Source organism: Trichosurus vulpecula, chromosome 5 (assembly GCF_011100635.1).
Source record: "Trichosurus vulpecula isolate mTriVul1 chromosome 5, mTriVul1.pri, whole genome shotgun sequence".
NCBI classification, from domain to species: domain Eukaryota; kingdom Metazoa; phylum Chordata; class Mammalia; order Diprotodontia; family Phalangeridae; genus Trichosurus; species Trichosurus vulpecula.
Window position 1 is genome coordinate 281,569,079 of NC_050577.1, and position 13,061 is coordinate 281,582,139.

Genomic DNA, 13,061 nt, shown 5'->3' on the forward strand with positions numbered 1-13,061 from the left:
TACTGTGGGCAAGAAGCCCTTAAAAGAAATGGGGTAGTCCTCATATTCAATAAAAGGATGAGAAAAGCAGTACTGGGAAATGGGCAAATAATATTTGTTTGAACCCAAGGCAAACTACTCAACATCACAGTAATACAATTCTGTGTTCCAACCACTGATGCCAAAGAGGCCAAAGTTGATCAGTTCTATGAAGACCTACAACATCCTCTAGAAATAATACCAAAAAAAGATGTCATATTTCTCATAGGAGAGTGGAATGCTAAAGTAAGAAGGCAAGTTTGCCCTTGGACTACAAAATGAAGCATACTAGTAGAGTTTTGTCTAGTAGAGGAGGCAGAGACTAGTAGAGTTCTGTAACTCACTGGTCATAACATACACTCCTTTTCAACAACCCAAAAGGTGATTTTACACACAGACGTAATCAGACAGTCAACATGGAAATCAGATTGACTATATACTTTGTAGCCAGAGGTGGAGAAGTTCTATACAGATCTGTAGCTGATTGTGGATCAGATCATGAGCTTCTTTACACACACACACACACACACACACATGTATGTATACATGTATATACACACATACATGTGTGTATATATCATATTTTCTTTTTCCTCCAATTACATGTTAAAACATATTTTTAACATTTGGGGTTTTTTTTTCCTCACTTGTGAGTTCCAAATCCTCTCCCTCCATCTCTTTCCTTCCCTTTCTCTGAGATAGTAAGCAAAAGATATAGGTTATACATATGCAATCATAAAATATTTCCATATTAGCCATTTTGTACAAGACTCAAATAATGCTTAAAAAAGAATGAAAGAATGTGAACAATACCTTGCTTCAGTCAGTATTCAGATAATATCAGTTCTTTCTCTGGAAGGAGATAGTATGCTTCATCATTAGTCCTTTGGGAGTGTCTTGGATTATTGTATTGCTAATAATAGCTAAGTTATTCACAGTTTTTCATCATATAATATTGCTGTTACTGTGTACAACATTCTCCTGGTTCTTCTCACTTCACTTTGCATGAGTTCATGTAAGTCTTTCCAGATTTTTCTTGAATCATCCTGCTTGTGATTTCTTATGGTACAACAATATTCCAATACAATCGTATACTACAGCTTGTTTAGCCATTCCCCAATTGATGGATTTCCCTTCAATTTCCAATTCTTAGCCACACAAAAAGAGCTGCTATAAATATTTTTGTACAAATATGTCCTTTTCAATTTTTTATGTCTGAGATACAGACCTAGCAGTGGTATTGCTGGATCAAAGGGTATGTACCATTTTATAGTCTTTTGGGCATAGTACCAAATTGCTCTCCAGAACAGTTAAGATCATAAGCTTCTTATTGGAATATTCAGACTTAAATTGAAGAAAGTAGGAAAAACCACCAGACTATATAAGTATGACTTCAATAATATCCCTAATGGATATGAAGAGAGGTGATGAATAGATTTAAGGAATTAGATCTGGTAAATAGAGTGCCTGAAGAACTATGGACAGAGATTTGCAATATTGTAGAGAAGGCAGCATCAAAAACATACCAAAGAAAAAGAAGAGGGAGAAAGCAAAATGTCTGTCTGGTGAGGCTTTACAGATAGCAGAGGAAAAAAGAAGAAGGAAAGGGAAAGAAGAAAGGGAAAGATATGCTTAACTGAATCCAGAGTTCCAGAGAATAGCAAGGAGAGAGAAGGTCTTGTTAAACGAGCAATGCAAAGAAATAGAAGAAAACAATAGAATGGGAAAAAAAGATCTCTTCAAGAAAATTAGAGATATCAAGGAAACATTTCATGCACAAATCAGCATGATAAAAGACAAAAATGGTAGGGATTTAACAGAAGCAGAAGAGATGAAGAAGTGGCAAGAATACCCAAAAGAACTATACAAGAAAGATCTTAACATCACCAATAACCACAATGGTATGGTTGCTATCTAGAGCCAGACATCCTGGAGAATGAAGTCAAGTGGGTCTTAGGAAGCAATGCTAACAGTAAAATTAGTGGAGGTGATAGAATTCCAGCTGAGCTATTTAACCCCTAAAATATGTTCCTGTTAAAGTGTCACACTCAATATACCAGCAAATTTGGAAAATTCAAGAGTGGCCAATGGATTAGAAAAGATAATTTTATGTCCCAATCCTAAAGAAGGGCAATGCCAAGAAATGTCCAAATTATCAAAAAATTGTACTTGTTTCACATACCAGCAAGGTTATCTTAAGATTCTGCAAGCTAGGCTTTAGCAATATGTGAACTGAGAATTACCAGATGAGCAGGCTGGTTTTCAAAGAGGCAGAGTAACTACAGACCAAATTGCTGACATTTGCTGGATTATAGAGAAAGCAAGGGAGTTCTAAAAAAATCTGCTTCTATTTCACTGACTACACTTCAACTGGGTGGATCACAACAAAATGTGGAAGGGAGTACCAGATCATCTTACTTATCTCCTGAGGAATTTGTACGTGGGCCAAGAAGCAACAGTTGGAACCAAACATGAAATAACTGTTTGGATGAAAATGGGAAGGAAGTAGGACAAGTCTGGATATTGTCACCTTATTTATTTAACTTGCATGCAGTGTTCATCCCACAAAATGCCAGACTGCATAAATCAAAAACCAGAAGTAAGGTTCCTAGTAGAAATATCAACAATCTCAGATACGTAGATGATACCACTCTGATAGCAGAAAATGAAGAGGAATTAAGAAGCCTCTTGATGAAGGTGAGAAGGAGAGTATAAAAGCTAGCTTGAAGTTTAATATAAAAAAACACCTCACATGTTGATAACTGGTTCCATTACTTCCTGGAAAATGAAACCAGAAGAAATGGAAGCAATGTCAGATTTTATATTTTTGGGCTCAAAGAATACTGCGGATGGTGACTGCAGCTAAGAAATTAAAAGATGCTTGCTCCTTGAAAGGAAAGCTATGGCAAATCTTGACAGCATTCTAAAAGGCATAGATGTTACTTTGCCAGCAAAGGTCCATACAAAGATACGGTTTTTCCAGTAGCAGTGTGTGGCTGTGAGAGTTGGACTATAAGGAAAGCTGAGCACTACATTATCAACACTTTCTACTTGTGGTGCTGAAGAAGACTTTTGAGTCCCTTGGCCAGCAAGAAGATCAAATCAGTCAACACTTAAAGTAATAAATCCAGACTATTCACTGGAAGGTCAAATACTGAAGCTGAAGCTTAAGTACTTTGGCTACATAATGAGAAGATGGGACTCATTGGAAAAGATAGATGTTGGGAGAGATTGAAGGCAAAAGGAAAAGGGGGTGGCATATGACGATAGATAGTATCCTGGAGAAAACAAATATGAATTTGAACAGACTTTGAGAGGATAGAAGGCCCTTGCATGCTAAGGTCCATACGGTCATGAAGTGTTGGACATAACTGAATGACTGAACAACGACAATAAGTACTTTTCTCACAGCAACTTTGAAGTAGACAATGAAAGTATTATTATTGTCATTTTTTCAGATGAGGAAACAGGCTCAGCAAAGGGACTTTCTCAGAGACAATCCAAATTTGGTTCTCTGTCATGCTCTTTGCATTATAAAATAAAAGTATATGCTGATCTATGGCTAAAAATGGGTAATTTTCCAAAGTGAAAGGAAATCCATCAATCAAAAAGCACTTATTAAGTATCTACCTGTAATAGGAGGGCAGAGTTTATAATCTCAAAGAGGATCATAAACATCTCTGAAAGGTTCGGAACCGCCAGATATAAGAAACTCTCAAAGTAGAAGGCAGAAGAATCAAAACATATATTTAGGCTCCACAGTAACCAACCCATGAACCAGCAACCCCATTTTGATATATTGATCAAAAGCTTCCAGGCCCAATAAGTACGCCTTGAAAGAGTAACCAGGAGGCCACAGAGAAGCATGATTGCGTAAAGCAAAATCATGCTTCCCCCTCTATGGTAAAAAGATTACCCACTGGCCTGAAGTCTTTGTTCAGCTTCCTCCCGTAGGTCAGCTCTGCTACTGGCAGCTCCTGCTTCAGCTGTGGCTGTGGCTGTGGCTGTGGCTGTAGCTATAGCAGCCTCTGGCTCCAACGGGAGCTGCTTTTAACCATCCAGCTTCTGCGGGGGTGTAAGGTACGCCAGGGAAAGCACAGGTTCTTTCAATCTGCTTAAGCAAGGTGAAGGGGTTGACCGGGAAAGCACAGGTTCTTTCCATCAGCTTAAGCAAGGGAAGCAAGGTGAAGGGGCTGACAAGCTTACTCCAGTCCAACATACAAACAGCATTCAGTTCAGGGGAAAAAGCCAAACTAGTCAAGGGCACTTGTTGACTAAGTGCTAAGGAGCCCATTTTTGGTTGCCAATACACTACCATGCTCCAGGAACTGGAGATACTCATACAAAAGTGAGACAATCCGTGCTCTAAAAGGGTTTGGTGGAGGTGGGAGGAGGGCAGAATGAATTGGAGAAGAAAAGAAAGAGGTAAGAAGAAAACCAGCCCCCGTGTAACTTCTGATGCTTCTGTCTTCATAGGTTACTCAACTGAACCAGCTGCCTCCCAATAACTTAAGTGTAGGAACAGTGCAGAGGTGAAAGGAGAATACGTAAAGACACTATGACTTATATCAGTAATGATTGTATTTGAACTCAACATTTTAAAAGCCTGAAGTTCAGAGTTTGTGATGTGGCTAAAGTCTGAACAAGTATAATCAGAATGTGTCAAAACTGCAGTCATTTTCAGGCCACAGCTGAGAGTTTCTCATACAGATTACCTCATTTGAAAGAAGAAAGAAAAGAGAAAGGGCAGTAAATCACAGGAGAAAAGCACTTAACTTGACCAACAGAACAACTTGGTCAACAGAAAAGCACAGAAAGTTTCAGAAGGATATATTTGACTATTATCAGCTGAAACCTTTATGCTGCATCCTTTGATCCTCTAAGAGTTGCTATTTCAGTAGAGTAAGTCCTTTTCTCACTGACACAGAGCATAGCCCTTTGACCCAATTGGAAAAGGCTTCTTAATCTTTCTGTGTGCCAGGGACCTTGGAGGTAGTCTCGTGAAGCCCATGGAGAACTTAGGAGAATGTTTTTAAATGCATAAAATAAATTACATAGTATCACAAAGGAAGCCTATTATATTGAAAAACAGTATGTATATATGTGTAGAAGTATATATGATATATATTAATATTTCAAAATTTTAAAAATATGTATTATTTCAATGATCTTAGATTAAGATCCTCTGATTTAGTAGGTGGTTTTCATGAATTTCTATGTTCAGAAAATGTCATCACCTGAAAGCCAAACCTCAAGTGATGACCCTCTCTGAAGTTTAGATGCCTGATCCTCAAATGGGAGATACATTGAACTCAATAACCTTTCAGCTTAGTAGTAGCTACCAGACTTTGCACTCTACAGGTATAGCCTTCAAGAACCCAGGGACACATCTTCAACATGATGAAGCATTGGAATTGGACTTTAATGGAAAATATAGAAGATCTGTATTATAAAACCATGTTAGAGAGATGCTGTTTTTTTTAAAAAATGCTCCTTTGGTGGGGGGGAGCCAAGATGGCGGCTGGAAAGCAGGGACTAGCGTGAGCTCCCCACCAAGTCCCTCCAAAAACCTATAAAAAATGGCTCTTAACCAATTCTAGAACTGCAGAACCCACAAAGTGGCAGAGGGAAGCTGGGCTCTAGCCCAGGACAGCCTGGATTGTCTCTGGGTAAGGTCTATCTCGCACGGAGCTGGGAGCAGAGGGGAGTGGAGCTGAGCGCAGCAGAGCCCAGCATGGGCGGCGCAGACCAACCAGAGCAGGAGCTGGGCGGAGCGTGCCCCAGTGCCCTGAATCAGTGAGCTGCAGCAGTTACCAGACTTCTCAACCCACAAACACCAAAGACAACAGAGTAGGTTAGTGGGAAAAGCTGCTGGGGACAGGGATAGAGTTTGCGGTTCAGCCACCACCACCCCCCCCCGGGGGGCAACTACAGAACTACAGCTGCGGTTGCTTCTGGCCCCAGGCCCACCTGGTGGGAGGAATTAAGTGGTGGATTAGAGCAGGAGTGAAGAGCCTGATGAAGATCTAATTCCAGTCCGGGTTGGGGGTTCTTGGGCAAGGAGGAGTGCTGGTGTGGCAGTGCATCCACCCAAGCTTAGAACATAGAACTCTTTAGTCTACAAGCAGTCATACCCCGCTGAAAAACTCAAGGGTCAAGTAAGTTGACTGGGAACATGGCCAGGCAGCAAAAACGCACCCAGATTCAGTCTCAGACTCTGGGATCCTTCTTTGGTGACAAAGAAGACCAAAACATACAGACAGAAGAAGTCAACAAAGTCACAGAGCCTACAACAAAAGCCTCCAAGAAAAACATGAACTGGTCTCAGGCCATGGAAGAGCTCAAAAAGGATTTGGAAAAGCAAATTAGAGAAGTAGAGGAAAAATTAGGAAGAGAAATGAGAAGGATGCGAGAAAACTATGAAAAACAAGTCAATGACTTGCTAAAGGAGACCCAAAAAAATACTGAAAAATATACTGAAGAAAACAACACCTTAAAAAATAGACTAACTCAAATGGCAAAAGAGCTCCAAAAAGCCAGTGAGGACAAGAATGCCTTGAAAGGCAGAATTACCCAGATGGAAAAGGAGGTCCAAAAGACCACTGAAGAAAATACTACCTTAAAAATTAGATTGGAGCAAGTGGAAGCTAGTGACTTGATGAGAAATCAAGATATTATAAAACAGAACCAAAGGAATGAAAAAATGGAAGACAATGTGAAATATCTCCTTGGAAAAACCATTGACCTGGAAAATAGATCCAGGAGAGATAATTTAAAAATTATTAGACTCAAAAAAAGAGCCTAGATATTATCTTTCAAGAAATTTTCAAGGAGAATTGCCCTGATATTCTAGAGCCACAGGGTAAAATAGAAACTGAAAGAATCCACCAATCGCCTCCTCAAATAGATCCCAAAAAGAAAACTCCTAGGAATATTGTTGCCAAATTCCAGAGTTTCCAGGTCAAGGAGAAAATACTGCAAGAAGCCAGAAAGAAACAATTTGAGTGTTGTGGAAACACAATCAGAATAACCTAAGATCTAGCAGCTTCTACATTAAGAGATTGAAGGGCTTGGAATACAATATTCCAGAGGTCAATGGAGCTAGGATTAAAACCAAGAATCACCTACCCAGAAAAACTGAGTATCATGCTCCAAGGCAAAATATGGATTTTCAATAAAATAGAGGACTTTCAAGCTTTCTCAGTGAAAAGACCAGAGCTGAATAGAAAATTTGACTTTCAAACACAAGAATCAAGAGAAGCATGAAAAGGTAATCAAGAAAAAGAACAAGAAAAAGAAATTTCAAGGGACTTATTAAAGTTGAACTGTTTTGTTTACCTTCCCACATGGAAAGATGATGTGTATGATTCATGAGACCTCAGTATTAGGGTAGCTGAAGGGAATAGGCTTGTGAGAGAGAGAGCGGGCACAGGGTGAGCTGAAGATGAATAAGGGATCAGAGAGGAATATATTGAGAGAGGGAGATAGGGAGAGATAGAATGGGGTAAATTATGTCGAATAAAAGTGGCAAGAAAAAGCAGTTCTGTAGGAAGAGAAGAGAAGGCAGGTGAGGGTGAATGAGTGAATCTTGCCCTCATCAGATTTGACCTGAAGAGGGAATACCATACATACTCAATTGGGTATCTTACCCCACAGGAAAGAAGGAGGAAGAAGATAAAAAAGGGGGAATGATAGTAGGGAGGGGCAGATGGGGGTGAAGGTAATCAAAAACAACACTTTTGAAAAAGGGACAGGGTCAAGGGAGAAAATTCAATAAAGGGGGATAGGTTAGGAAGGAGCAAAATATAGTTAGTCTTTCACAACATGAGTATTGTGGAAGGGTTATACATAATGATACGCATGTGGCCCATGTTGAATTGCTTGACTTCTTAGGGAGGGTGGGTGGGAAGGGAAGAGGGGAGAGAATTTGGAACTCAAAGTTTTAAAAAATAGATGTTCAAAAACAAAAACAAAAAAGTTTTTGCATACAACTAGAAAATAAGATACACAGGCAATGGGGCATAGAAATTTATCTTGCCCTACAAGAAAGGAAGGGAAAAGGGGATGGGAGAGGCATGGGGTGACAGAAGGGAGGGCTGACTGGGGAACAGGGCAACCAGAATATATACCATTTTGCAGTGGGGGGGAGGTGGTAGAAATGGTGAGAAAATTTGTAATTCAAACTCCTGTGAAAATCAATGCTGAAAACTAAATAGATTAAATTAAAAAAATAAATTTAAAAATTTAAAAATCAACTAGAAAACTTGGGAAAACTGGAAAGTAGTATGGCAGAATCTAGATATAGAGTAACATCTCTCACCATATAGCAAGATAAACTTAAAATAAATAAATTAGACTTGAATGGTGACATCACAAGCAAATTAGTGAAAAAATGAAGAAATTACCTGACAGATATATGGATCATGAAAGAGTTCATGCCCAAACAAGAGATAACATTTTTTGTTAATTTTATTTCTTATATTCTGAACTTTAGAAATAAGACAAGCATTTGCATAACATAGTAAAATATAATAAAAATGATGATTGTACATGAAAAAAATGCTCCTTTGTTGTGGTTATATTTTAATCATTTTACTAGAAGAATCCATTTCTTTTTTTTTCTTTTAATTCTGCTTTAATTAAAACTAAGTCAGAGTAGGTGAAGAACAAGAAGTAGGTGAGAAGGAACAGGTTTGTCTGCATAGAATCAAATGGTACTTCTGAGTTGATCCATATAATCTGCATCTTGTCTTAAATTATGTCTTTACATAGAGAAAGAAAACCCTATATTCTACAGGAAGCTGCAGGCCATCACAATTCTCTCCTAATTGAAATGCTGGAAGAGAAGATGGGGATGTGAGCCCTATTTCCCCCTCAGCTTTGAGAAATGTGCTTTTGGGCCTTTAAGATGCCATTTCATTTCAGCAAATGCCTCAGCTGGTCCGGTAGATTTGAAGACAGCTCGACATTCTTCTGAATAGCTTCTTGCTGATACCGAAGATGAGTTGTTATAATCGCCATTTTCCTTAAACTATCTTCTGAGTGCAAGATGGCATCTTCCTGCAATACCATGTTTCGAGCTGCCTGACCCAGCAGCTCAGAGCTCTGTGAGCCCTTCAGCACCTGCTTGGTGAAAGCGATAACGTCGGTACCGCAGGCATTCACCTTCTCGGTGAGCAGCCCCTTCACCGACTGGCCAAATCGTGACTGAGGATCGGGCTCGCCGGCCGCCATTGCGGTGGACCGTCAATGGCTCCATTGCCGCAACGGCAAGTCGCTGGGACCAAGACAAGCGGAAAGCAATGTGAATGGAGCGAAGAATCCATTTCTAAAAATCTTTCATCTAAGGAAATATCCATTCTATTGTGATTGCATTTTAGTCTTTAGAGTGGGGGACGGGGGAGTTGTGTGTGCCCGCAAGCATATTATCCATGTAGAAGAGTGGGAGAGTGTACTGTAGGTCAATGCACAACAGCTGCCAGAATCTTTACTGAATAATAAATATGGAGATACACACACATACAAACACACACAGATAAATACGGACCTCAAAAGAGGAGAGGTTACTTAGTGATGGTGATAGAATGCAATGATTTATGGCTAAAATGGTGAAGGGAATCAAGGAATACTACAATTCTCCTACCCACAACTAGTGGTCACCTACCATAACATTATGGGGAGCAAGGGTAGAACATTAGTGAAAATTCAATCAGTGATGGAGAGGGATGCCAGTGTTGCCATGTGATGAGGAAGAAGCCATGTTTCAATAAGTGCAAGAGTAAAAGAGAGAGAAAAGGCAAGGTTTAAAATGAAAACAAGTTTCTTATCAATGGAGTAGACATTCCAGACAGTACTATAAAAGGGTAAGGTAGATCTTGAGTGGGAAAGAGGTGAGAATATGTTAGGTTGAGGATAGAAACAAGGGAAAGGGATAGTAGGCATAGAGGAACACCCTGGGGTTCAGATTCACAGCAAGGGGCAGGGGTATTAATGGATTGAAGTATGATAATTATTAAGGAATGAGTTCAGGCAAGCTGTACTGATCCAAAGGGGATCAGGCAGTTGGTTTGAAGGTGGGCCTAGCTGGAGAGCCTTCTCAAGATCTTGAGATTCCAAGCAGAGACTTGCCAATCGTTGAATTAGTGATTGGTGTTATTCCAAAGCCCAGACAGTGGTGTGCAGCTGGAAAGTGGGGAAGAGAAATAGAGGGGAAGGAATGGTGTAGCAGTCCAGGGAAGGGCTGAAGAAATAATTGATCCAGACAAGACCTTGAAGGCAGGCAAGCAAGCAGTGTAGAGTTACAATGGGTCGGGGAGATCAAATGGCTCATACTTCATTAATTTGTTCTCCTGTTTTTCTTCAATGCATTTTGGATTTCCTCACTATATTTAGATTATTAGCTACTAAATGGGTGTTCATCATGATTTTCTAGTTCATTTGTATTCAATTAGCTAAAGAAAAATCCCTGCATTTCCAAGTCAATTTACTAGATAGTTATTTGGTGTTGATGTGAATTCTGTAAACAACTCACCAGCAACCTTCATCATTGTGAAAACCTGTAAGACTGTTCCAAATTCTCCACGTGCAAACCTCTCTCTGAGGTTTTTTATAGACCACTTTACATGAACCATTTTAAGGCCATATAGTTTCCCTCCATCTATTAAAATAACTATATGTTTCTTACATCTTGAGTCTTTTTTCTTAATATTGGAAGAAAAGTATTTTATCAACGACGGGAAGCAGATTTTTGGTCTAAAAGACTGAGAATTTGCCTTTGTATGCAATGGTTATTCAAGCAAAAAGAAAATAGAAAAATACATTATACAACTTTCCTGGTCACATATGCTGAATATTATTTTTTATTTAAAGGATCTATTTTATATAACAATGAAATAATTAAATATGGGACCACGCATTGAATACTCATAATAGCAACAACTCTCATATTTTTGTTAATATCTGTAGATGATCCAGGTGTTTGCAAATCTATCACCTTTCTCCTATTTCCTCAATCACACACTGGAGCTAGTCTCTTACTAAGGGAGTGAGAAATGTTGCTTCTTTATTTTGCTGGAGGCAGGGCTAGTCCTCTACAAAATTACAAAAGAAGTGGTTTGTCTTTAATGCCTCATTCTTCTGTCTTCTTCACATCTTCTGAACCCATGCAAGCCTAGTAAGTGAAAGTCCATAGCAAGACTTTTACCAGTAAGGACATCCCAAACTGGAGGGATGTAGAGACATAAGGAGTCTTTGGAATATTTCCATACATGTCATTGCTACTTTGCATTATGTGTGAGGAAGTGAAAATATCTATAAAAATGGCATATTTCTCTTTCCTTAATCTATTTTGTTATCTCCATTCTATGGCCTAGGTTTAAGTCTAGGCCAGATTATTTCCACAACATGGTATCTGCCTTCACTTCAGAGATAGGGACTTCTCATTTGGTTTTATATAAGGGAGTAAATAACTAAGTATTATGTCCCATTTGTCCCATGGGGTACTAGGCCAGAAAGAAAGGAGAACGAAAAGGAGACAGTTTTGCCAGATAAATAGCTTCCATGGTACACAATGGAAAGGGTAAAAAAAGGACAGTCTGGGGGCCAGAGAAGCCAATCATAACAGGAAAAGCAGAAGAGTCAGGGATAGTGGCATAGTGTGCTGAAATGGGGAGAAAAGAATAAGGATTCATTAAGCTCCCCTTGTTTTCCAAGCACTATGCTAAGCACTTTACAAATATCATCTCATCATAACAACCTTGTGAGGTAGATGCTATTATTATCCTTATTTTGCAATTAAGAAAACTGGGGCAGACAGAAGTTAGGTGACTTCCCCTGGGTCGCACAAGTAGAAAATGTTTGAGTAGGGTTTTTAACTTAGGTTTTCCTGACTCCAGGCCCAACACTCTTACCCACTGTGGTACTTAGCTGGTAATTTGTGTTCCTTATAATCTTATTAGTGTTATAGTTTAGGCCAAGGCATGTTTATCACACCCCCACACTGTTTCCCACAGTACAGCAGTTGGCATCCTTGCAATTTGTTTAGAAAGGGTCCTTGGAACAAAGAATCCAACTATCGTCATTTCAGTAATTCAGTATTAGGGGCCATTCCTGTGTCTCTCTTCTGTACAACCCAAGATAGACAACTCCTCTTCTTCCATCCTCTTTTTACTCGGGTTGGTTAGTTTGTCTCTATGTGTGACTGGGTGGGTTAAGGATTCAGCTCCTTATATAGCTAAGTGAAACAATGATTCCGGTTCCTATTTCAGGGAAAGGGCATAATCCTGAACTCAGGAATGGACGTGTTCTGGAGTCAAATCTTGGGGTAACTGGCACCTGAATGTTTAGCATCTACAACATTCAAGTTTCTGGGGCTTTGGGGTGGCTGCTGAGCTACTGGGAATATCCCAAGGAGACCACAGGACTGAATGGATTTTGTTTTTTCAGGTCTCTAAACTAGATTCTAGGAGCAGCTAGGTGGCACAGAGAATAGAGTGCCAGGCCTTAACTTCCTTAGTTCAAATGTGGCTTCAGACATTTACTAGCTGTGTGACCCTGGGTAAGTCACTTAACCCTGTTTGCCTCAGTTTCATCATCCGAAAAATGGTCCAGAGAAGGAAATGGCAAACTACTCCAATATCTTTGCCAAGAAAACCACAAATAAGGTCATGATGAGTAAGATGTGACTGAAAAATGACTAAACAACAATAAATCATTTAGAAATCATCATGATATTTGTGTTTCTTTTAAATCAATTTCTACAAACATATGTATCACATATTAATAGAATTAAACTTTTGTAAGGGGTCTGTTTGTTTTGTTCCTGTGCATGCCCCAGGTCTCCGTAAAAACCAAAGTATTATATCTTCATAATTAAGCCTGGACCTGAGGAGAGATGTGGTGCCTTGTGGCAAAGAAAGCAGTCAACAATACTACTAGAGCTTTTCCTTGCTATTAACTGCATTATGAAATGAGATGTTTGCCACTGAGAGCTGAAGTTTTGTTGTTTTTTTTTATCTGAAGTGCTATAGCAAGAGAATTCTAAG

General features: G+C 39.4%; 1 protein-coding gene across 1 annotated transcript; it reads right to left on the reverse strand.

Annotated features, from left to right (window-relative positions):
* Window positions 1-8,896: 8,896 nt before the first annotated feature.
* LOC118849517 (BLOC-1-related complex subunit 7-like) lies at window positions 8,897-9,252 on the reverse strand. The gene has a single exon (XM_036758396.1). The coding sequence runs from the start codon at window positions 9,250-9,252 to the stop codon at window positions 8,935-8,937; it is 318 nt and encodes a 105-aa protein (XP_036614291.1). The 3' UTR covers window positions 8,897-8,934.
* Window positions 9,253-13,061: the final 3,809 nt, after the last annotated feature.